The sequence below is a fragment of the Saimiri boliviensis genome, chromosome 16 (genome assembly GCF_048565385.1).
Source record: "Saimiri boliviensis isolate mSaiBol1 chromosome 16, mSaiBol1.pri, whole genome shotgun sequence".
NCBI classification, from domain to species: Eukaryota; Metazoa; Chordata; class Mammalia; order Primates; family Cebidae; genus Saimiri; species Saimiri boliviensis.
This window is the reverse complement of record NC_133464.1, coordinates 13648499-13674802: the sequence shown is the minus strand read 5'-3', so window position 1 is coordinate 13674802 and position 26304 is coordinate 13648499. Positions and strand designations below refer to the sequence as shown.

Below are 26304 nucleotides of genomic sequence, written 5' to 3'. Positions count from 1 at the left end.
TACTTTGCTGATGGTTCCTGTTGCCATGTGAAAGCTCTTTAGTTTAATTAAGTCCCACATATTTGTCTTTGTTTTTATTGCATTTGCATGAACTCCTTGCCTAAGCCAATGTCTAGAAGGGTTTTTCTGATGTTATCTTGTAGCATTTTTATAGTTTCAGGTCTTAGATTTAAGTCCTTGATCCATCTTAAGTTGATTTTTGTATAAGGGGAGAGAGGAGTATCCAGTTTCATTCTCTTACGTGTGGCTTGCCAATTATCCCAGCACCATTTGTTGAATAGAGTGTCCTATCCCCGCTTTATGTTTTTGTTTGCTTTGTCAAAGATGAGCTAGCTGTAAGTATTTGGGTTTATCTCTGGGTTCTCTGTTCTGTTCCATTGGTCTATGCCAATTTTTATACCAATACCATGCTGTTTTTGTGACTGTGGCATTATAGTATAGTTTGAAATCAGGTAATGTGATGTCTCCAGATTTGTTCTTTTTGCTCAGTCTTACATTGGCTATGCGGGCTCTTTTTTGGTTCCACATGAATCTTAGGGTTGTTTTTTCTAGTTCTGTGAAGAGTGATGGTGGTATTTTAATGGGAACTGCATTGAATTTGTAGATTGCTGTAATAGCCTTATTTAGTTTTAAGAACAGTGAAGGAAAATTTTTGCGCTGCAGTTGCCATTCATTACATCATCAACATAATGTTCAGGATATTCCTGTAAAACCCTAAAACAGGAATTCTTAACTGAGGTTATCCCATCACTGAAGGCTTCTTTTTGCCAGAGAATCTCTTTAGATATCAAGTATAGTACTCAAATATCTTTATCAGGAGATGTTTTCCTGTCTTATTCTTCAGAATTCTTATTTCTGGCACCAGAGGCAATAAGAAGAAAATAGATGATCTAGGAATGAGACTCTCAGTTCAAGGTCACATGGGCAGCAGCAGGTCAAGCTGCACACAGTGCATCAAACAAAGAGACATTCGGAAGCCCCTGACTCTCCTCCTTGACTTTTTCCTGAGGAGGAGTCTATGTAACCCTGTGTAATTTCATCTGAACCTTCTCTAGAGAAGATCACTATGCTATCTGTGTTCTTTCAAGTATACTTGGAAATTAAATACCTACCTACTGAAGTGTGAACTATTGTTATGTCTTAAATTTCCAAGGAAAATATTACTTCATCCAGGACCTGAATGCCTTCCTCAGAGTTGTGTTCACTCTCAATATGGTTTTCCATTTTTCTAGAAGTCAGTACCTTCAGACTATTTTCCATGCCAATCACAGATGTCTAGAGAGTGTCTTACTTACACTTGGGCCTCTTTCTGCTGCATCAACAGAGTGGCAGCAACGAAGCTGGAATCCGAGCCTTTTCTCTGTCATCAGTTGTTTCTTAATAGCACTGTCAAAAGGAGTCCAGAGGTTGTTCTTCACAGTTTCTATCCCAAAATGGTTTCTCCACACTGTTATAGAGGGCATGCAGAGGTTAATCTCTACAGTGATGACTCTCTAGGTAGGTGTCTCTGACCGGGAATACTTTCTTATTGACAGTATTTAATAAAATAAATGCAAAGACTCAACCCAACATACAAATTGTCTGCCCAGTCTCTCCTTTGTCATAAAGATGAAGGATTATCTCACCATCCACTTTGGCCTTGTAATGAAATTCAAAATGGTATTATAGTTTCTTGTGGTTGTAAATTTCACCACTGCAACAGAGCCACAAATAAAGATATTTCTTCACTTGAATTGGCTGCATTCCAAACAGCTGGTCAACCACCACCAACTGGTGAAATCCAAAGCAGCAGTTGATGTATCCATTGACATTCTCGGGATGAAATGCATCTGGACCCCTGTGTGTGATCTTCATAGCAGTCGGATGCTGACCAGAGAGGCAATCATTGCTGCCAAAGAGAGCCCAAATGCCACACATGGTACAGTGGATCTGTGGGCTCTGTGGGTGTGTGAGCAGAGGCCAGGGCTGTGGGCTATTTCCATTGTTTACTTTCAGTACAAGCATCTCTGCATATATCTCTATTCCTTTCTTCTTAGATAAATAGTAGCAAACTGTACACATTTTTCTATACCATGATTTTTTTCTCTGAACAATATATCCTGGAAATCACTGGACAGTTAAATATAGAGATTTTCCACAATTCTTTTATAGGTATATAGTACCCTGTTGTGTGGATGTTCTGGTACATTTTAAGCAGGAACAGGTATACTAGGAAAGATTTAAAGCCTGAGAAACCTGGAAGAAGTCTTTTATTTTAGCCAAGCTGTGGGTAACTCAAGGGTGGCAAAAGAGGCTGAGGAGTCAACAGAGAAGAGGCTGAACAATTACACAAGATTGCTGCTGGCCCCACTTAATAAGCCTCATTGTTCTCTAAGGTGAAGCAAGGTTGGAAGGACTTGAGGAAAGAAATACGCTGTTTCCTTTCCCCCATTCTTCCCTGTTTTCCCTACTATTAATCTAGAAGGTCTCAGAGTGAAGCCTGGAGTAAGCCTGAGTACAGCTATCTCATAAGGTAAAGTGCCCTGATGGATATCAGGGAAATTCTGCATTTTGTAGTCTGATCAAAATGTTTCTCCTCTGACTGCTGGAATCAGCTTACTGGGGAGATGAGTCGTACCCATTAGAAGTCTCTGAATTGAGTCAAAAAACAATTAACTCCAAAATCCTATTATATACTGTATCCCCAAATCCACCCTCCAAGCTATTTCCCATCATGCATTATGCTTAGCCATATTGTACAATAAAGCTTCCTAAAGACACTGTTAAATATCATAGCCAGTAATATAAATATATGTAAAATCCTCAGTGGAGTGAACAAGAATCAGGGCAAGTAGAATGTAGATGTTTGGGCTGGGCGCCGTGGCTCATGCTTGTAATCTCAGTACTTTGGGGGGACCGAAGTGAGCAGATCACCTGAGGTCAGGAGTTCAAGACCAGCCTGGCCAACATGGTGAAACCCCGTCTCTACTAAAAATACAAAAATTAGCCAAGCGTGGTGGCACATGCCTGTAATCCCAGCTACTCGGGAGGCTGAGACAGGAGAATTGCTTGAACCTGGAAGGTGAAGGTTGCAGTGTGCCAAGATCATGCCATTGCACTCCAGCCTGGGCAACAGAGCAAGACTTCATCTCAAAAAAAAAAAAAAAGAAGAAGAAGAATGTAGATGTTTGCTCTTTGGCAGCCCCCTTCCCCCGCTCTCCTCAAAGAGAAGAGTAGCCATGACTGGTGATATTCAGTTGACCTGGTTTCATAGAGGATAGGGCTATAGTTTAAAAGATTACACATGAGACGGGCGCGGTGGCTCAAGCCTGTAATCCCAGCACTTTGGGAGGCCGAGGCGGGTGGATCACGAGGTCAAGAGATCAAGACCATCCTGGTCAACATGGTGAAACCCCGTCTCTACTAAAAATACAGAAAACTAGCTGGGCGTGGTGGCGCGTGCCTGTAATCCCAGCTACTTAGGAGGCTGAGGGAGGAGAATTGCCTGAGCCCAGGAGGCGGAGGTTGCGGTGAGCCGAGACCGCGCCATTGCACTCCAGCCTGGGTAACAAGAGCGAAACTCCGTCTCAAAAAAAAAAAAAAAAAAAAAAAAGATTACACATGAAGCCTGTATGAGAACTTTTTTGAAATAGTCCTGAAAAATCACAAAAATAGAACAAAATAGAATAAAAATAGAAACACATTCCTTGTCTTGAATAGAACCAATCAACATAAATAAAGTTAATGTATAAATTTAATATAATCCCAATAAAAATGCCAGCAAAATTTTTCCTGGCACAGAATCTTAAACTTCATATGGAAAAATAAATAAGCAAGAATACTTATGAACATCTTCAAGAGCAAGTGCAATAAAAGGGACTGGTCTTACCATGTATTAAAACTTTCTATAAAGATCTGATAATTAAAACAGTGTGGTGTTGGTTCCTGGCTAGGCATACAAACCAGTAGGAATAGTTTGAAGTACACAGGGAAATTTAGCATATGACAAAGGCAGAATCTGAAATTACTGGGGAAAAGATTAACTTTTTTATTTTTTGAGACAGAGTCTTGCTTTGTCACCCGGGCTGGAGTGCAGTGGTGCAATCTTGGCTCACTGCAACCTCTGTCTCCCGGGTTCAAGCAATTCTCTCACCTCAGCCTCCTGAATAGCTGGAACTACAGGTGTGTGCCACCACGCCCAACTAACTTTTTGTATTTTTAGTAGAGATGGGGTTTCACCATATTGGCCAGGCTGGTCTCGAGCTACTGACTTCAAGTGATCTACCCGCCTTGGCTTCCCAAAGTGCTGGGATTACAGGTATGAGCCACCATTCCAGGCCAAAAAAGATTCACTTTTAAATAATGGCATTAGCATAACTGGAGTGTTTATGTCCCTAATTTACATAAGGACTGGGCGCAGTGGCTCAGGCCTGTAATCCCGGCTACTTGGGAGGCTGAGGCAGGAGAATCACTTGATCCCAGGAGATTGTGTAGATTGTGCCATTGCACTCCAGTCTGGGTGACAAGAGTAAAACTCTGTCTTAAAAAAAAAAAAAAAAAAAAAAAAAAGATGGGCACCAGTGGCTCATGCCTGTAATCTCAGCACTTTGGGAGGTCAAGGGGGGTGAATCACGAGGTCAGGAGTTTGAGACCAGCCTGGCCAACCTGATGAAACCTGATGGGGTTCCATCTCTCCTAAAAATACAAAAATTAGCTGGGCATGGTGGTGCATACTTGTAATCCCAGTTACTTGGGAGGCTGAGACAGGAGAATCGCTTGAACCCAGGAGGTGGAGGTTGCAGCGAGCTGAGATTCAACCATTGCACCCCAGCCTGGGAAACAAGAATGAAATTTCATCTCAAAAAATAAATAAATAAATAAATTTACATTAGAATATACTTCAAACAGATCCCTTATTTTAGTGTACAAAAAAACGAAAACATAACGGGTTCAAGAAGAAAACATACATGAATTTCTTTACAATCTGGACAAAGGAAAGCCATCCTAATTATAACTCAAATTCCAGAAGCCATGGAGAAAGATTGATAAATTCAAGTCTATCCATTTATATCTACAGCTGTATCCATATATGCACAAACATATATGTATGTATATATATATATATATATATATATATATATATTTATATTTATATTTATATATACACATGTATATGCATAGACTTTTTTTTTTGAGACAAGGGCTGGAGTGCAGGGACACAATCTCAGCTCACTGCAACCTCTTCCCTCCATGTTCAGGGGATTCTCCTGCCTCAGCCTCTTAAATAGCTGGGATTACAGGCGCATGCCACCACACCTGGCTAATTTTTGTATTTTTAGTAGAGACAGAGTTTCAGCATGTTGGCCAGGCTGGTCTCGAACTCCTGACCTCAGGTGATCTGTCCACCTTGGCCTCCCAAAATGCTGGGATTACAGGTGTGAGCCAATATACCTGGCCGATATATGCATAGGGTTTTGCTTGGCAAAAACATCATAAACAAAATCAAAAGAGATGAAAAACTGGGAGAAAATTTGTAGTTTAAATTACACAAAATAGCTAATTTCCATCATAGATAAATAACTAAAAAAACAAAGAGTATTGATGCATGATACATGGAAGAAACTTCAAAATATTATGCTAAGTGTAAGAGTCACAAAAGACTGCGTATTGTATGATACCGTTTATATGAAATGTGCAGAATAGCTGGGCACGGTGGCTCATGCCTGTAATCCCAGCACTTTGGAAGGCTGAGGTGGGTGAATCATGAGGTCAGGAGTTCAAGACCAGCCTGGCCAACCTGGTGAAACCCTGTCTCTACTGAAAATACAAAAAATTAGCTGGGCATGGTGGCAGGTGCCTGTAATCCCACCTACTTGGGAGGGTAAGGCAGGAGAATCACTTGAACCCAGGAGACAGAGATTGCAGTGAGGCTAGATTGTGCCATTGCACTCCAGCCTGGCAACAGTGTGAGACTCTGTATCAAAAAAAAAAAGAAAAGAAAGAAAAGAAAAAGAAATGTTCAGAACAGACACACCTATAGAGATAGAGTAGAGTAGTGGTCACATAGGGCTGGGTGGGGTGGGAGTGAGGGCCAGGAATGGCGATGACTACTAAGAGGTAAGGGGCTTCTTTCTGGAGTGTTAAATATGTTCCAAAATTATACTATAGCAATGGTTGCACAGCTCCGTAAATATACTAAAACCCATTGAATTGTATACTTTAAATGGGTGAACTTAATGGTATATATAATATATCTCAATAAAGCTGTTTAAGTATAAAAGATTTTACTGTTTAAGAGGCCAGGTGCAGTGGCTCACACCTGTAATCCCAACACTTTGGGAGTCCGAAGCAGGTGGATCACTTGAAGTCAGGAGTTTGAGACCAGCCTGGCCAGCATAGTGAAACCTTGTTTCTACTAAAAATACAAAAGTTAGCCGGGCATGGTGGTGGATACCTTTAGTTCCAGCTACTCAGGAGGCTGAGACAGGAGAATCGCTTGAACCTTGGAGGCAGAGGTTGCAGTGAATGGAGGTCACACTACTGCATTCCAACCTGGGTGACAGAAAGAGATTCTGTTTCAAAAAAAAAAAAAAAAAAAGTTTTTGAAGTAAAAAACATAGGAGGATAATGGCCAAAAGTCTTAAGAGACAGTTCACAGAAGATGAAAGGCAAATGTCTGTGAAGTGCTTGGAAAAATAGTCAGCATCACTTGTTATAATAAAAGAAATGCAAATTAACATATGCTCAGCCCTCGGCATTCATGGATTCCACATTTATAAATTCAATCAACTGTGGATAGAAGTGACAGTCATGTATTGCTTAATGATGGGGATACATACTCAAAAATGTGTTGTTAGGCGAGTTCACCATTGTGCAAATGTCATAGAGTGTACTTGCACAAACCTAGATGGCATAGCTTACAACACACATAGGCTATATGGTATAGCCACCATTGTATGTGTAGTCAAACATGTCCTTATGAGTGCATGACTGTATTTGGAAAAAAATTGTGTTTGTACTGAATATGTACAGACTGTTTTTTCTTATCAGTATTCCCTAAATAATAGAGTATATCAGCAATTACCTGGCATTTATATTGTATTAAGTATTATAAGTATGAAGGTTCAGGAAGCGACACTGTTGTTATCAGGGGCCCTTCCTCGGATGTGGAGAAGGCCAAGAAGCAGCTCTTGCATCTGGCGGAAGAGAAGCAAACCAAGAGTTTCACTGTTGACATCCGCGCCAAGCCAGAATACCACAGATTCCTCATCGGCAAGGGGGGCGGCAAAATTCGCAAGGTGCGTGACAGCACGGGAGCGCGCATCATCTTCCCTGCGGCCGAGGACAAGGACCAGGACCTGATCACCATCATCGGAAAGGAGGACGCCGTCCGGGAAGCGCAGAAGGAGCTGGAGGCCTTGATCCAAAACCTGGATAATGTGGTGGAAGACTGCCTGCTGGTGGACCCCAGGCACCACCGCCACTTCGTCATCCGAAGGGGCCAGGTCTTGCGGGAGATCGCTGAAGAGTATGGCGGCGTGACGGTCAGCTTCCCACGCTCCGGCACACAGAGGGACAAAGTCACCCTCAAGGGCGCCAAGAAGCGCATTCAGGAGATCATTGAGGACCTGGAAGCTCAGGTGACATTAGAATGTGCTATACCCCAGAAATTCCATCGATCTGTCATGGGCCCCAGAGGTTCCAGAATCCAGCAGATTACTCGGGATTTCAATGTTCAGATTAAATTCCCAGACAGAGAGGAGAACCCAGTTCACAGTATAGAGCCAGTTGTCCAGGAGAACGGGGACGAAGCTGGGGAGGGGAGAGAGGCCAAAGACGCTGATCCTGGCTCTCCAAGGAGGTGTGACATCATCATCATCATCTCCGGCCGGAAGGAAAAGTGCGAGGCTGCCAAGGAAGCCCTGCAGGCACTGGTTCCTGTCACCATGGAAGTAGAGGTGCCCTTTGACCTTCACCGTTACATCATTGGGCAGAAAGGAAGTGGGATCCGCAAGGTGATGGATGAGTTTGAGGTGAACATACACGTCCCAGCCCCCGAGCTGCAGTCTGACATCATCGCCATCACGGGCCTCGCCGCAAATTTGGACCGGGCCAAGGCTGGACTGCTGGAGCGTGTGAAGGAGCTGCAGACCGAGCAGGAGGACCGGGCTTTAAGGAGTTTTAAGCTGAGTGTCACTGTAGACCCCATATACCATCCCAAGATTATCGGGGGCAGTGATCACCCAAATCCGGCTGGAGCACGACGTGAACATCCAGTTCCCTGATAAGGACGACAGGAGCCAGCCTCAGGACCAAATTACCATCACAGGGTACGAAAACAACATAGAAGCTGCCAGGGACGCTATATTGAGAATTGTGGGTGAACTTGAGCAGATAGTTTCTGAGGACGTCCCGCTGGACCACCGTGTTCACGCCCCTATCATCGGGGCCCGCGGCAAAGCCATTCGAAAAATTATGGACGAATTCAAGGTGGACATTCGCTTTCCACAGACCGGAGCCCCAGACCCCAACTTCGTCACTGTGACAGGGCTCCCAGAGAACGTGGAGGAAGCCATTGACCACATCCTCAACCTGGAGGAGGAATACCTGGCCAACGTGGTGGACAGCGAGGCGCTGCAGGTGTACGTGAAACCCACGCAACAGGAGGAGGCCAGGGCGCGGTCCAGAGGCTTTGTGGTGCGGGACGCGCCCTAGACTGCCAGCAGCAGTGAGAAGCCTCCTGACATGAGCAGCTCTGAGGAATTTCCCAGCTTTGGGGCTCAGGTGGCCCCCCAAGACCCTCCCGTGGGGCCCCAAACGATAATGATCAAAAAGCAGAAACCTCTCCAGCCTGCTGACCGGAACCCAACCACACATGGTTTGTCTCAATCTGACCCAGCGGCTGGACCCTCCTTAAATTGTTGATGCTCTCCCCCCTTCCCGAGGTCTCACAGAGAAGCCAGCGCCTGGCTCTGTGCACGCCGCTCCTCCAGGCCTGGCCATGCCCAGTGCCCGCTCAGGACCTGCTCCGCCGTTAACACTAAACAAGGTCGTGGGCACTCATGTTAAGATAACAGGCTGCAGCGGAGCATGTGCATAGGTTATATACAAACACTACCATATTTTGCATAAGGAACTTGAGCATTTGTGGATTTCGATATTCACAGGAGGTACTGGACAGCGTATACTCAAGTATTATTCTTCCTTTTTCAGATTGGCAGTGTTGGAAGACAGTCCTTCATGGTGTTTCCATACATCTTTTGACAGCTTCTCTTCTCAATGTCTTTTGTGTTGTAAACATCTTGGAAGGACAGAGGGTAGATTTGTCACCTAAGATGAAAAAACAACATATTCCTCCAGGACAAATGTTACATAGGTTTTTTAGCAGCTCCTTATAAGACTGGGGGTTTCCTAATCTCAGTGTCCTTCTGCTGTGACACAAGCCCACCAGGGCAAGGCATCCACCATGCAAGGAGGGCAAAAATCTCAGACCCCTCACAGTTCTTAGGCAGAAGTCCAAAAGCTTGACAACATACTTTGTTGGTAAGCCTGGGGAGAAACAGGTATTTCCACACACTGCTGTGGGATTGCAAAATGGCACAACTCCCCTGGAGGGAAATCTGGCAATAATTAACAAAATTACATGTTCTTCTACCCTTCGATTCAGTGACTCTTCTAAACCAATACAACTATCCATGAATAGGAGACTGATTGAATAAACTAGGCACATTTACACACACACACACACACACACACACACTTATGCATATATATATATGTACTTTTTTTGGAAAAAATAATAAACAAGAAATTGTTGAAAATGGAGTAACTTAAGCATATCCTTAGAGTGACAGTTAAAAAAAAATGGAAATGTCAACTTCTGAAGGATGGGTGAGATGGGAATAGCAACAGGGGTGAAAGCAAGAACTCTCTGAGTATCTTTCATTATACGGTTTTTACTTTTCAATCATGTAAATGACTCACATATTCAAAAACCAAAATTAAGTCAAACACAAACAGAAACAATTGGACGCAAATAGAAACAAATGCACAGACCTGAATATGAAACCTAATCACACAGGGGAAATGATTACTTCAAATAACTTTGGCGTATAGAACACTGGCAGTAATATTTCTAGACACACACTGTAAGGACAAATAAAACTGTGTTTTCTGATTTCTATGGTGCGCATGTTTCTGTAGACTGATTTCAAGCCACCAATGGTTTCTCAACCATCTAGCAAGATTCCTGACAAGTTACAGTTGATTCTCATAAGCCGGTTCCATCTGGCTCTAAGAAATCATAGTTTGCCGGGCGCGGTGGCTCAAGCCTGTAATCCCAGCACTTTGGGAGGCCAAGGCAGGTGGATCACAAGGTCAAGAGATCGAGACCATCCTGGTCAACATCGTGAAACCCCGACTCTACTAAAAACACAAAAAATTAGCTGGGCATGGTGGCACGTGCCTGTAATCCCAACTACTCAGGAGGCTGAGGCAGGAGAATTGCCTGAACCCAGGAGGCGGAGGTTGCGGTGAGCCGAGATCACGCCATTGCACTCCAGCCTGGGTAACAAGAGCAAAACTCCGTCTCAAGAAAAAAAAACAACAAGCTGTCTGTCAACAAAGCAAACCATAAACCAAAAAAGGATGAAAGAAAATATCTAGAAAAATTATGAAAAGCCTGCATGCAAATTGAAATTGACAAACACATGGCTCTAGCTCCTTACCTTCCATGGTCCTCAGGTGTTGGGCTGTCTCCTTCACGCAGTCACTAGCTTGTTCCTATGGGCTTCAGTGGAAGTTGTCCCCTCCCTGCAGTTTTCTGCTTCTGGAGGATTCCTCAGTATTCTCCAGTTGAGTTCTCTGGTACTAATGTCTTCCAGATTCAAGAATGGCTAATTTCTCCTTCGTCAAGAAACAGGGATATAGCTGGGCATTGTGCTCATGCCTGTTTCCCAGCACTTTGGGATGCTGAAGTGGGACGATCTGCCCTGAAGAGGGCTTGAGGGCAGGTGTTTGAGACCAGCTTGGGCAACATGGTAAGACCCCATCTCTACCAGAAAAAAAAAAAAATTAGCTGGGGTATGCCTGTAGTCCCAACTACTTGGAGGCTGAGGTGGATCACTTGAGCCTGGGCGTTTGAGGTTACAGTGAGCTATGATTGCACCACTGCACTCCAGCCTGGGTGACAGAGACTCTGTCTTTAAAAAACAAAGAAACAAGGATGCAAGGATCAACGCCCTAGAGTTCAATTGCTATGTTATTTGTTAATTAGTGCCTGCAATGTCCCCATATTCTTTAGAACAGTATTCACTTTCTTCAGGTCTTGGCCCTTGCCTCTTCCTGAAGACTTGTCTCTAATACTTTCTCCACTCAAGTGGTATCATTTGTAACTTGGGAATGCATGTGGCTAGCTTCACACCTTGCTATTATGACATGTGGTATTCTCTCTCCTTTACCCAGAATGTCTATTTATTTATCTAACTTTTGTTTGTTTGCCTGCTTGCTTTGAAACAATGTCTTGCTCTGTTGCCTGGGCAGAAGGGCTGTGGTGGGATCATAGTTCACGGCAGCCCCTAGCTACTGGGCTCAAGTGATCCTCCCTTCTCAGCCTCTAGAGTAGCTGGGACTACAAGTGCATACCATCATGCTTGGCTAATTTTTTTACTTCTTATTTTTATTTTTCGTAGAGACGGGGGTGGGGGTCGGTCTCCTTTTGTTACCAGATCTGGTCTAGAACTTTTGGGTTCATGGGATCCTCCCACCTTGAACTCCCAAAGTACTGGGATTACAGGTGTGAGCCATCTCACCTGGCCTATCTAACTTTGGACTCTTTAAAGATCCAACACAAGCATCTCCTATTCTATAAAAGTCTTCCCTGACTCATATGTACATACTGATTACTTTATCTATTTTGTTGCTGCTAAACAGCACAATTAAATTGTGTTAATATTGTGATTGAAATATGCAGAGAAACAAAGAATAAGGTAATAACTGTGTACCTATCAATGAGTGCCGTTAATTGCTGACACTTTTCTATTCTAACCTCATCTTTTTTTTTTTAAAGAAAAATATTAAAAGCTGCAATTGCAGCCACCTGAGGAGGGGTAGTATAGCACAGTGGAGTACATATGATCTGAATGCCCACTGTCTCGGTTCATCATCCCTGCCTTTTCACTTACTAGCTGTTCACCACCAGCAAATTGTTTAACCAGCTCATCTGTAAGAGGGGATAATAGTGTCCATCTTATAGAATTGTGAGGATTAAGAATACATTCAGGTCACTTACAACGACCAGTTTCTGGCATAGAGTAAGCATTCAATAAATATTAATAATTAGTATTTTTTCTACTCCTTCTTTTCTTTCTTTTTCTTTTTTGAGACAGTCTCTGTCACCCAAGCTCACTGCAACCTCTGCCTCCCACACTCCCAGGTTCAAGGTGCCTCAGCCTCCTGAGTAGCTGGGAGTACAGGCATGTGCCACCACATCTGGCTAATTTTTGTATTTTTAGTAGAGACAGGGTTTCACCATGTTAGTCAGGCTGCTCTCGAACTCCTGACCTCAGGTGACCTGCCTGCCTTGGACTTCCAAAGTGCTGGAACTACAGGTATGAGCCACCACACCTAGCCTACTCCTCCTTTTCGTCTGAGCTAGAAATGGACTATTTGTAGCTCTTTTAATCTTTTAGGATACAAACAGTCAAGTTTATCATTTTGCTTGCTTACTCTTTCTAATAAGTGTATGTTAAGGGTAAACTTTCGCCGGGCGCGGTGGCTCAAGCCTGTAATCCCAGCACTTTGGGAGGCCGAGGCGGGTGGATCACGAGGTCGAGAGTTCGAGACCATCCTGGTCGACATGGTGAAACCCCGTCTCTACTAAAAATACAAAAAATCAGCTGGGCATGGTGACGTGTGCCTGTAATCCCAGCTACTCAGGAGGCTGAGGCAGGAGAATTGCCTGAACCCAGGAGGCGGAGGTTGCGGTGAGCCGAGATCGCGCCATTGCACTCCAGCCTGGGTAACAAGAGTGAAACTCCGTCTCAAAAAAAAAAAAAAAAAGGGTAAACTTTCCTAAATAACAGTGTTTACAAATGTTACTTGTTCTCTCAATGCAGTTATGAGTTAGGGGAATCCTGGCATACTTTGCTTAAGATCAGTGGTCATAAACTACTACTGACTCGTTCATGTGAGAATAACTGTTCCACAGGGATGCCAGAGGACTCAAGCTTATTCAAGAATTTCCCCAATATCTTCCATGACTGTTGGGTTCAAATTCTTGGGCCAATACATTGTTGCCAGGATGAGAAGGTTACTTGACACAAAGAATGGCTACTTAAAGCTTAAGGAATCTCCTGTGGCTGCTATATTGAGAAAAAGTTACGGGCATGGCAAGCATTCCATAGGTTGTTTAGAAGTGGGCTTACATAAATTTTTTTTTTTTTTGAGATGGAGTTTCACTCTTGTTACCCAGGCTGGAGTACAATGGCGCGATCTCGGCTCACCGCAACCTCCGCCTCCTGGGTTCAGGCAATTCTCCTGCCTCAGCCTCCTGAGTAGCTGGGATTACAGGCACGCGCCACCATGCCCAGCTAATTTTTCGTATTTTTAGTAGAGACGGGGTTTCACCATGTTGACCAGGATGGTCTCGATCTCTTGACCTTGTGATCCACCCGCCTCGGCCTCCCAAAGTGCTGGGATTACAGGCGTGAGCCACCGGGCCCGGCTGGGCTTACATAAATATTAAGCATCAAGCAGTGATGCTTAATATTTGTTTTCAGGATGCTACTTTGGACGCTTAGGATAAAATTTAAACTCCTTGAGAAAAGGGACCACACTTTCATATTTCTATTACACTAACTGGAACAAAAGAACTCAATAAATTCTTATTGAATGAAGACAGCTCTCTGGTAATTAGTAATAATACATGTCTACCATTTAGTTTAGGGTGGTAAGCTAATATCATTCATTTGTAGGCATCTGTATCAGTAAACAAGAGGATTCTAGTTAGTTTAAATACAAATGGAATTTATTTATTTATTTATTTATTTATTTGAGATGAAGTCTTGCTCTGTCACCCAGGCTGGAGTGCAGTGGCATGATCCCAGCTCAGTGCAAGCTCTGCCTCCTGGGTTCAAGTGATTCTTCTGTCTCAGCCTCTTGAGTAGCTGGGATTACAGGTGTCTACCACCACACCTGGCTAACTTTTTGTATTTTTAGTAGTGATAGGGTTTCACCATGTTAGCCAGGATGTCTTGATCTCCTGACCTTGTGATCTGCCCACCTCTGCCCACCTCCTAAAATGCTGGGATTACAGGCATGAGCCACCACGCCTGGCACGGATGGAGTTTATTAAAGAACAATTCACTTGACTGGGTATGGTGGCTTGCCTGTACTGCCAGTACTTTGGAAGGTTGAGGCCAGTGGATTGCTTGAGTCCAGGACTTCGAGACCAGCCTGGCCAATATGGTGAAACCCGTCTCTACAAAAATTAGTCAGGTGTGGTGGTGCACACCTGTAGTACCAGCTAATTGTGTGGTCCGAGGCAAGAGAATCACTTGAGTCTAGGAGGTTGAGGGTGCAGTGAACTGAGACTGCCACTACACTCCAGCATGGGTGACAGAGCAAGACTGTGTCGGCCGGGCACGATGGCTCAAGCCTGTAATCCCAGCACTTTGGGAGGCCGAGGCAGGTGGATCACGAGGTCAAGAGATCGAGACCATCCTGGTCAACAAGGTGAAAACCCGTCTCTACTAAAAATAAAAAAAATTAGCTGAGCATGGTGGCGCGTGCCTGTAATTCCAGCTACTCAGGAGGCTGAGACAGGAGAATTGCCTGAACCCAGGAGGCGGAGGTTGCGGTGAGCCGAGATCGCGCCATTGCACTCCAGCCTGGGTAACAAGAGCGAAACTCCGTCTCAAAAAAAAAAAAAAAAAAAAAAAAAAAAAAAAAAAAAAACTGTGTCTCAAAAATAAATAAAGAAAGAACATTAACTCACAAGATCTTCAAAGGGCCTAAGAATCAACCTGTAGGTTACACAGGTAGGAACAAAACACCCCATTGCTCTTCCAAGCACACAGCGAAGACCTTACTGTCATTAGGGCTTGACATGGATACTGCAGTGGGTTCCTGATGCCAGAACCTCTGTCATTGGTGCCCCTAACAGCTGGAAGCCTCTACTGCCACGCTCACTAGGAAGTGGATTCTGTGTAGCAATGGCCTCACCACATTGCTTTGAATCAAGTCCTCTTTAGGACACAGCTCTGGGTGTAGCCAGGTCATCTGCCTGTACCCAAACTCCAAGTAAGGAGGACAAAGCAAATTTCTGGTCCTGTCGTGGGAAAAACTCATCTCATGGGAAATTTCCCAAGATGAGAAAGGTTTTCAGATGATGGTGGATGCCCATGACATCCACCATCATGACACATGACATGACACATGACACATAAAACATGACACATGTCTCTGACGGCGGCATGATGCAAAGTGTTTTCTGCAGGCCAGTATCAATGCTCAAAGTGTTGGTTATGGGTCCCTGCTGGAATAACTACAAAAACTGAGAGTAGCATTTCTCTTATGGTAGCCCTAAGAAACAGTCAGAAGATAGACCTTCTTATTTAATCACAGAATTATCACAGATAGTTGGCAGACTGGCATTGTTTCTGGGATTACATTTAGTGTAGCATTACTCCAGAGCAGAGAACTGCATGCTTGGCCAAATCTGGCCAGTCCTCTGTTTTTATAAGGCCTGCAAAACTACAAATTTGTTCTTTTACATGATTAAAGAGTTGTTAAAGAACAAACAAACATGCATCGGATGACTGTGGTGCTCCAAGCCTGCAAGTCTGTCCCTTTACAGAAAAATTTCACCAATCACTGCCCTTGGGTGTCCTGCACTGTTGAATTCTTTGAGAAGGAATCCTTGCCACATATTTATATGCCTAGGTTGTTATTCGCTGGATAAATACTATTATTTTTTTTTGAGACAAGAGTCTCACTCTGTTGCCGAGGCTGGAGTGCAGTGACATGATCTTGGCTCACTAAAACCTCCACCTCCTGGTCAAGTGATTTTCCTGCCTCAGCCTCTGTAGTAGCTGGAACTACAGGCACGTACCACCATGCCCAGCTAATTTTTTGTATTTTTAGTAGAGAAGGGGTTTCACCATGTTAGCCAGGAGGTTCTTGATCTCTTGACCTTGTGATCCACCCACCTCAGCCTCCCAAAGTGCTGGGGTTACAGGTATCAGCCATAGTGCCCGGCCTACTATTCTTTTTTTTTCTTGAGACAGTCTCACTCTGTCACCCAGGCTGGAGTGCAGTGGCATGATCTTGGCTCACTGCAACCTCCGCCTCCTAGGTTCAAGCGATTCTCCTTCCTCAGCCTCCTGAGTACCTGGGATTACAGGCATGTGCCACCATACCCGGTTAATTTTTTTATTTTTAGTAGAGACGAGGTTTTACCATGTTGGCCTGGCTGTTCTCAAATTCCTGACCTCAGGTGATCTGCCCACCTCAGCCTCCCAAAGTGCTGGGTTAGAGGCATGAGCTACCATGCCCTGCCATTCTTGATATTGTTAAGGTATGCTTTTACTCTGCAAAAAAAAATTTTTAAATTAATTTATTTATTTTTGAGACAGAGTCTTACTCTGTCACCCAGGCTGGAGTGCAATGGCATGATCTTGACTCAGTGTAACTTCCACCTCCTGGGTTCAAGTGATTCGCCTGCCTCAGCCTCCCGAGTAGCTGGGATTACAGGCATGCACCAGCACATCTGGCTAATTTTTGTATTTTTAGTAGAGATGGGATTTCCCTGTGTTGGCCAGGCTGGTCTTGAACTCTTGACCTCAGGTGATCCACCTACCTTGGCCTCCCAAAGTGCTGGGATTACAGGCGTGAGCCACCATGCCTAGCCTATTCTGACAGTTTTAAAGCAGTGATATAATTAAATTACATTAATGGGGAAAAATTCACTTCATTTTGATTTAGAAGAGTTCTCCATTGTCAAAATTTATAAATTCTGTAACTTAGCATTATGTATTCCTTCATTCCATTTTTCAGAAAAAAGGAGATCTGCTTTGCTCGTAAATACTACCTTTTTCTTTCTGATAATGTGTGACAAGTCTATTTAATTTTCCTCTTTTTTTTTGAGACAGAGTCTCACTCTATTGCCCAGGCTGGAGTATAGTGGCACGATCTTGGTTCACTGCAACCTCCGCCTCCTGGCTTCAACTGATTCTCCTGCCTCAGCCTCCTGAGTAGCTGGGATTATAGGCACGTGCTACCACATTTGGCTAATTTTTGTAGTTTTTGTAGAAATGGGGTTTCACCATGTTGGCCAGGCTGGTCTCAAACTCCTGACCTCAGGTGATCTACTTGCCCTTGCTTCACAAAGTGCTGTGATTATAGGTGTGAGCCGCTAGGCCTGGTCTAATTTTCCTCTATTCATACTAACACACTGGGAAGACTCACTGTTCTAGCAATCCTCAAATCTTAATGGTGTAAGAAAATAAAAAGTTTATTTTTTGCTCATGTCACAGTTTGGTGCAGGATGGTAAGAAGGATCTGTTCTCCTTTGCCACTGGAGATCCTGGCTGCTTCTGTGTAGTTCCTAGAAAAGTCTCAGCAGCTGAGAGGTGAAAAGGTGTGGAGGATTGCATGGAAGGTTTTATGAGCCATGCCTTTGGGGTATTGAATATCATGTCCTTTCATATTTCATAAGCCAGCAACCAGGTATATTACCACATGAAACTGGAAAGGATGCAAGGATATGCTGCCCAATAGGAAACTCTGAGCAGCACATTCAGAAGAATGAACAGGTTTGGAGAGGGCCTGTCTCTGCTGTGTCCTCAACTTCCTTTCGTCTTTTCCTTACAACTTATAACTTTAAATGGAAAAAGCAAAGAAAAATATTAGTGCCCTATCAGTTAGGATACAGATGTAGCTGCCGTAACAAAGGCAAAACAAAAAAACCATAATGCAATAACTTAAACAAGATACAGTATTTTTCTGGCTTGCATAAAAATCTGAACAAAATGTTCCAGGGTTGACATGGCAGCTCCATAGAGTCAGGTACCTAAAGGCTCCTTGTATATTGTTCTGCCTCCCCGATCACGTAACTTCCTTCTTATCATCTGAGATGACAACTTTACCTCCACTGTTGGGTCCACATTCTGGGAAACTGGAAAGAGGAGAAGAGAAAGTGGAAGGCATGCCCTTCCCTTTAAAGGCATAACCCAAGAGTTATGTATATCGCTTGTACTTATGTCCCATTGGCCAAAATGTAGTAACCAAATCTTGGTAAGCACCGTCGCTGCAGTGGGAGTTGAGAAATGTAGATCTTTATTTAGGTAAGAAAGAAGAGGGCAGGGAGGGCACAGTCCTTACATGCCAGACCTTGGTCATGGCTCCACATCTCGTTGTAAGGGAGGTTGGCTATTGCAGCCTTTCACTGGGTGGCCATGTGCCCAGCTAGATCTCAGGAGCACTCTTACTAAAGTAATGCATGGAGAATGGATAGTATGAGAAGTAGTTTCTACTACAAGTGACTTTCATAAAAATAACTCCTATAAGAAAAACAAATAGGACCTAAGGAAACCTAATCTAAAGGGTAAAACATGGGGAAAAGAGGCTGGGCACAGTGGCTTATATCTGTAATCCCAGCACTTTGGGAGGCAGAGGTGGGCAGATCACAAGGTTAGGAGTTTGAGACCAGCCTGGCCAATATGGCGAAACCCTGTCTCTACTAAAAATACAAAAATTAGCCGGAGAGTGTGGCGGGTGCCTGTAGTTCCAGCTACTTGGGAGGCTGAGGCAGAAGGATTGCTTGAACCTGGGAGGTGGAGGTTGAAGTGAGCTGAGATTGCACCACTGCCCTCCAGCCTGGGCAATAGAGTGAGACTCCATCTCAAAAAAAAAAAAAAAAAAAAAAAAAAAAAAAAAAAAAAGGCGACGAGACGAAAAACAAGAAAAGAAAAAGGAAAAGCGGGTTTTCCAGGTAGAAAATGAGTGAGACTGAGGTACATAAGTAGAAAATGATAATCATTTTCATTTTGTCACAAAAGTCCCTACTTACATTTTAAAATTACATTAAATATCACCTTTCTGATATTCCCATTTAATTTATCTCTCTTTTGGCATTTACCTAGCGTTCTCTAGGACATTCCGAACTTTGTAACTCTCTCAAGGTGACTCTGCAGGAGATGTAAAGTAGTTAAGAGTAGAACCCCTAATATAGGTGAGATGGTCTGCTGTCTTAGATTTGCTTTAAAATGTTCCTGCAAAAATAAAAAGGGGAATAGATGAAACAAGATGGACGAAATGTTGATTCGTTGATGCGGTGTAATGGGTATGAGGTGATGATAGCACTATTTTATCGCTTTTGTATATCTTTTAAAACTTCCATAATATAGCAAAACACAGCCCTGTCCTTCACGACAGCCAGATTTGGGTTCAAATCCTAATTTGACCTTTTACTCGCTGAGTGACTTTACTGTGCTATAGCTCCAGTTTCTCCAAATGGAAATAATATATACTCCATTAGGATTCTTGTAAAGTCTAAAGTAAGAGGACATCTGAGGCTTTAGCACATGGGCTGGTCCTTAATAGTTGCACTAATTTTTATTTTATTTTATTTTTGTGATGGAGTCTTGCTCTGTCGCGCCCAGGCTGGAGTGTAGTGGAAGGATCTCAGATCCCTGCAACCTCCGCCTCCCGGGTTCAAGCGATTCTCCTGCCTCAGCCTCCTCCCGAGTAACTGGGATTACAGACGTGCGCCATCATGCCTAGCTACTTTCTGTATTTTTAGTAAAGACGGGGTTTCAGCATTTTGGCCAGGCCGGTCTCGAACTCCTGACCTCAGGTGATCCGCCTGCCTTGGCCTCCCAAAGTGCTGGGATTACAGGCGTGAACCACTGCGCCCAGCCAGTTGCACCTTATTAGTTGTACTAAGGGTTTCTGCTTGCAAGCAGCAGACACTGACTCTAGTTGTGGCTTATTTCTTTCACATGCAGATATTAAGTGGCAGAGGTAAGACTTGGGCTAAGCTCGGATCTCTGATTTCTAGACTTAGAACTTTTTATGTGTCATCACAGTCGTTCAAAACCTTAACTGGATTTGTGCTTTGCGTTTACACTTGCAAACACACAGCAATGTAGTCTGGGCATTTGTCTGGAATTTCGGATTCCCAAGACTCCAGGGTGGTCAAGGGGCGGAGGTGACTCACTGACATTAACCGGCCTGGCGGCACGTAGGCTGAGTGGATACTGGACGGTACGGGGTTTGCCCGCTGCAGGCCGCCGGCACTCACTGGTATCCCTGCCTCTCTCATTCGCGGGGTCGGCTCGGGCTGTGGGCCTCCAGCTCCGCTAGGGGCCGGACGCGCCGCCCGCTGACTGACTAGCCCTCCGGGTCCTAACGCGTCTCCATCAGGCGCCGGGCTCCGGGCTCCGGGCTCCGGGCTCCCGGCTCCGGCTGATCGGGCCGACCACCCACCCTCCCTCCCCGCAAGGTAGGGGGCGGGGCATCGGGTTCCTGGCTCGTGATTGGCTGAAGCCCAGGCGCTCCCCTTCTCCGCCCCATCCAGCGGGGTGAGAGGTCAGCTGAAAGACTGCTGGGTCGACAATGGCGGGGCTCTGGGACCGGACAGCATTGCTGGTTGCTGCCGGACAGCGTGGGCGGTGGCTGCCGCAGCAGCTGTTGCTGAGCGCGGCGCTGCGGACCCTGAAGGTGAGGAGCGGCGGGGCGCTCGCGGGCCCGGGCTTCACCGGGCTTCCTGCCGCGCCGCCTCTGGGTGGCCCGCGCATGGGGAGAGCTGGCTGGGTCCGGCTGCCCCCGCGCCTCGGTTCCGCCTCAGCTGCACCCCTCGCTCTCCTCCTCCCTCCCGGAGTTGGCGCGGCAGTGGGCTCAGGAGGCATCCCGCTCGCAGCAGCTGTTCTTCGCGGGGATCCCGCGGGGCAGAGAGGCCTAGGGTGGAGGCAGTCGGGTGCCCTCACGCCCTTCGGGGCGGCTCACGGCTTCGGGCTGGGATGTTCCTGCCTTGTCTGAGGTCCGCTTCCAGGGCCCGGCGGCATTGGCTTTCTTTTAAGCTTTCCAGGGTGTGTTTTTAGGTGTCCTCATAGTTTCCGTGTTCCTTTGCCTCTTTCCATCAGTTTTGAAGGAAGACTGTGAACTGCTGATCAAGTAGAGTTAGGGTTGTGAGTTTAATCTTAACTTTTACAGTATTATACCATGTCAGGACTGCTAATAGATTCTGCGTTTCACTTGAAAGCCTGTTTTAATTGTATGACACCCCAGGCTACTGTGTATCAAATGCATCCCATGATCTTATTTTCCTTTTCTGTGTAGTGGCGAGCCTAGTTTTTGCGCTGTTCTAAACACACTGCATGACTGTTGTGTATGCCTATGCCATCATGGTGGCAGCTTGACTCATAGGTTGGAGTGCTTGTGTGCTTCTGAACGCTTTCTCCCGTCAACATCGAGTCTCTTGTAATTCTGGGGCACAGACCACCTAACCTACGTTAATAGTAAGGTTTGTTGAGGCACTGGAACAAATTCTTTAAAATGAAGGTCCCGTGAAAACCATCTGCCAGCTGGCTCAGTGTGCCTGTTACATTTCCTTGTAAAAAAATAATTATTAAAACATTACCACGTAACTTGATTTATAGTCGTTGAAGTTTAGGCGTTGAAGACACTTTAGAGAAGACCTGCCCCATCCTACTCTTTAAAGAGGAGGGAACTGAACCCCGGGTGAGCAGTAGGAGAGCTGGAGCTTATCATGGACATGAAAGTGAGCTGGCACCTATGTTTGTCTTGCGTCAAGTTCAGCGTGTGCACTTTCACTGTTCTCCGTTGCCATGCAGTTTACTGTTCTTTAATCTTTATCTCTGTTCATCTTTAGTTGCAGCTGTTAAGACTTACCCATTTACATAGGAGGCAGCTTGGTATGGTGGAAAGTGTGGGCTTTGGAGACAGGCACATGAGGCTGTGTATATTGGACAGGTCTCTTCCTTGGGCCTCAGCTTTTTCCTTGTAGCTATTTTTTCACCAGATATTTACTGGATATCCCCTGTGTTCCACTTCTGGTGAATAAATATGGTTTCTGCTCTCTTAGGAATTGTACTCTTGTAGGGAGAGACAAATAAGTGTAAAATGCTAGGGAGATGCCCTGGTGCTATAAGAAAATAAAATAGAGGGTCTGATCAAGCCAAGATTTTGAGTTCTGTGCCCTAGATTCTGTTCTGTTGCTTTACTTGAACTAATTTATTCAATCTCATAACAGTCATATAACTCCCATTTACAGAAACTAAGTGTTCATGTGACTCGCTCAAAGCTGTAGTGCCGGTAAGTGGCAAACTCAAGATTTAGAATTCCAGAACCTGTGCTCTTAATCATGCTATACTACCTAAGGTAAGGGAGTACTTTCCTTTGGAATTGAAAATTGAGACAAGTTTTGAAGCATGAAGTGACCTTCTCTAACAGAGTAGATTAATGTTATATGTAAGAGAGCAGTGTGTGCAAAGGTCCTGTGGCCAGAGGGAATGACGAGTTAGAAGAACTGAGAAAAGCCTACAGAGGCTCTGATGCAGAGTAGATGGTGCTGGAGAAGTTGGCAGGAGTCAGACCATGCTGGGTCTTACAGATCATGTTATGAGGTTTGGTGTTTGTCTTAGATCAGTGGGAAGACATTGATGTAGGAGGTGGGAGGGATGACACTGACATTTTAGATTGGAGAGGCCGAGAGGAAGGCTGTTACTGTACTTACTTTTGTACACTTGCTATATACTTACTGTGTAATACATAAGCTTTGATGTTTCTTACCTGGTTTTTTCCTTTTAATGTGTTGGCAGAGACTGCATCTTGTCTATTTCTGTGTTCTTAGTACAATGTTTGACACAATAGGTGCTGAATGTGTAACAATAGAGTAGCATTATGTTTGTGCCAGTAAAGAATTCCTCCTTGGGGTGGGAGGCATCTCTGAAGTTCACTCTCTAGGGGAACCTGAGCTGCTGCTTAGCTTCTCTCCGCGCCTCTCTTCTATGAACTTGAAATGTGCTCTACTGAGTCTGTTTGAAGCTGAACCTTTTGAAGATTTTAACCCCTCCCATCCCTCCCTCCACCTCTGCAAACCTTTTGGTTGGTTGGAAAGCAGCCGGCTAACTCTAGGGTCTAGTCTAGAGAATTCTGACCATTCTTTTGGCCAGTCAACAGAGTTTGTTTATTTTTAGGGTATATGTAGTTCACCTTTTAGTCTTATTTGTTTTGTGTATCAGTTTTAAATCACATTGTTTAATGCCTAGTTTTTTCTTCTGCATAAATGTTTTCAGTGGCTCTAGGATATTGGTTTTAAGGTAATTGCTATAGTTTTTATTGAACTCTTAGATGCCTTGTGTGATTTTTCTTTCTTTCTTTCTTTCTTTCTTTTTGTTTTTTTGAGATGGAGTCTTGCTCTGTTGCCAGGCTGCAACCTCCACTGCCTGGGTTCAAGCGATTCCCATGCCTCAGCCTCCCGAGTAGCTGGGACTACAGACACATACCCCTATACCTGGCTAATTTTTTTTTTTTTTTTTTTTTTTTTTTTTTTTTGTATTTTAGTAGAGATAGGGTTTCACCTTGTTGGCCAGGATAGTCTTGATCTCCTGACCTCATGATCCACTCGCCTCGGCCTCCCCAAATGCTGGGAATTACAGGCGTGAGCCACTGCACTTGGCCATGTGATTTTTCATACATTATCTTTTATCCTTGAACAACTAGGTCAAAAATCCTAATTTAACAGTAGAGGAAACAAAGCTTAGGGCAGTTAAGTAATTGCTTAAAAGCACATTGGCTGAAGTAGAATTCGAACCTTGGATAATATGATTCCAAAGGCTTTCCCCTCCCTCCCTTCCTTCCTTCTCTCTCTCTTTCTCTCTCTCTCTTTCTTTCTCTCTTTGTCTCTTTCTTCTTTTCTCTTCTTCTTTTGACAGGGTCTGGCTCTGTCGACCAGGCTGGAATGCAGTGGCACAATGTTGCTTTACTGCAGCCTCTGCCTCCTGGGCTCAAGCCATCCTCCCATCTCAGCCTCCCAAATAGGTGAGACCACAGGCCCATACCACCACACCTGGCTAATTTTTAAAATTTTTTCTGTAGAGATGGGGTTTTGCTATGTTGCCCAGGCTGGTCTCAAACTTCTGAACTCGAGCAATCCACCCACCTCAGCTTGCTTTTCTAATTACAATTTGTCTCCTTTGACTCATGGTTTCGTATGATGCATTCATTAAATTTGAATGTTTAAAACTCTGTGTTCCTTGAAATCCATTATTTTCTTTTGTACTCAGTAAATATGGAAAATAATGTTTAGGTTTACCTGAATGCTTTAAAATTGCCCGGAGGTTGATCTTTCCAGCATGCTGAAATATTTCTGACAAATCATTTGGGAAAAAAAAGTTCTAAGATTATTACAGAAACTAGTTTCTGGTGTAAAAAATGTTATAGACATTTATGTATTTATACATCTACTATCTGGACAGGAAACTGAGCCAGCCAACCACGTGACTACATGGGGGCCTAGCATTGCAGACCAATGCCACGGCAAAAGCTCTGAGGGGGGGTCGCATTTGGCGTAAATAAGGGATGAAGGTGGCTGCTGTGGTTTGAGTGAACTGAATGATGGGTGATCTTAGGAGATGAGGGAGGAGCAGGTAGGCAGGACAGAGTCATCAGGCGCTTGTCTTTGGAATTTAATAATGGGAGTGCAAATGGAGGCATTTAAGTACATTGAATTTATGTTTGGAAAAGGTGGTTGTGACTGCTGTGTGGCAAATGTCTTAGTAGGGGCGGGAGTAGGATTGGGGACTGAGTGGGAAGAGTGGAAACAGAGACAGTCTGGAAGCATTGTGGAGGACCAAGCTAGAGATGATGGTAACTGCGCTAGGGTGGTAGCACTGGAGTTGGTGAGAACTGGTCAGACTTGGAATCTATTTTGGAGCTAGAGCCAGTATCTTGCTGTGGGGTTTGAAGGCAGATGGAGACATACCCTGTTTTGAGCGACTGTATTGGTGTCATCTTTCCAACAGCACTTGCTTACTTTGTGTCTTTGTGAAACATTTTGATAATTCTTGCCATAATTTAAACTTTTTCAGTATTACTGTGTCTGTTATGGTGATCTGTGATCAGTGATCTTCGATATTCTTACTGTAAGTATTTTGGGGTGCCGTGACCCAAGCCCATATAAGATGGAGAAACATAACTGATAAATGTTTTGTGTTCTGACTTCTCCGGCCACTTATTCCCCCATGTATCTCCCTCTCCTCAGACCTCTGTATTCTCTGAGACACAATAATATTGAAATTAGGCCAATTAATTACCCTCTAAGCATTCTAGCGAAAGGAAGAATCATACATCTCTCACTTTAAATCAAAAACTAGAAATGATCAAGCTTGGTGAGGAAGACATGTCAAAAGCCAAGACAGGCTGAAAGCTAGGCCTCTGTGCCAAATTGTGAATGCAAAGGAAAAGTTCTTGAAGGAAATTAAAAGTATTACTCCAGTGAGCATACAACTGATTTAAAAAAGTGAAACAGCCTTATTGCTGATACGGAGAAAGCTTAAGTGGTCTGGATTGAAGATCAAACCAGCCACATTTCCTTAAGCCATAGCCTAATCCAGAGCAAGGCCCTCTCTTCAATTCTACAAAGGCTGAGAGAGGTGAGGGTGCTGCAGAAGAAAAGTTGGAAGCAAACAGAGGTTAGTTCATGGATTTAAGAAAAGAAGTCATCTCTGGCTGGGCATGGTAGCTCACGCCTGTAATCCCAACACTTTGGGAGGCCGAGGTGGGCAGATCACAAGGTCAGGAGTTTGAGACCAGCCTGACCAACATGGTGAAACCCTGTCTCTAAAAATCCAAAAATTAGCCAGGTGTGGTGGCACGTGCCTGTCATCTTAGCTACTCAGGTGACTGAGGCGGGAGAATTGCTTTAACTTGGAGGCGGAAGTTGCAGTGAGCCGAGATTGTGCCATTGCACTCCAGCCTGGGCAACAGACAAGACTCTGCCTCAAAAAAAAAAAAAAAAAAAAAAAAAAGAAAGAAAAGAAAGAAGGCATCTCCGTTAACATAAATGTAGAAGCAGCAAGTGCTGATATAGAAGCTGCACACATTGTCCAGAAGACCTCGCAAAGATCATTCATGAAGTTGGCTATACCAAACAGCAGATTTTCATTGTAGATGAAATAGCCTTCTATTGGAAGAATATGTTATGTCATCTAGTGCTTGGAGAACTGGAGAGGAGAAGTCAGTGTCTGGCTTTAAAGCCTCAAAGGACAGCACCTGGGGTGCTCGCTATCACACTTGGCTGTC

The 26304-nt window shown here is 44.3% G+C and overlaps 2 protein-coding genes and 1 pseudogene across 7 annotated transcripts in view; 2 read left to right on the top strand and 1 right to left on the bottom strand.

Annotated features, from left to right (window-relative positions):
* Positions 1–577: 577 nt before the first annotated feature.
* Positions 578–1970, bottom strand: LOC120365610 (asparagine synthetase [glutamine-hydrolyzing] pseudogene; annotated as a pseudogene).
* A 4636-nt stretch (positions 1971–6606) lies between these two features.
* On the top strand, positions 6607–9066 carry LOC101033591 (vigilin-like). The gene is given in 4 exon segments (XM_074387346.1): positions 6607–6657; positions 7086–8212; positions 8214–8769; positions 8771–9066. Coding segments are annotated over 4 exon segments (1767 nt in total). The 3' UTR covers positions 8804–9066.
* Positions 9067–20559: 11493 nt separating this feature from the next.
* The window catches only part of PCCA (propionyl-CoA carboxylase subunit alpha), a 445241-nt gene continuing 439496 nt past the window's right edge, over positions 20560–26304 (top strand). For 5 of the 6 annotated variants that reach the window (XR_012514288.1, XR_012514289.1, XR_012514290.1 and 2 more), the window contains exon 1: positions 20560–20700. Coding sequence is in view for 2 of the 6 variants with exons in the window: in XM_003928223.3 (XP_003928272.1) it covers positions 20596–20700 (105 nt within the window). In the remaining 4 variants the exon portion in view is untranslated. The remainder of the gene's footprint in view (positions 20701–26304) is intronic. The other variant, XM_074387479.1, reaches the window with a different exon arrangement.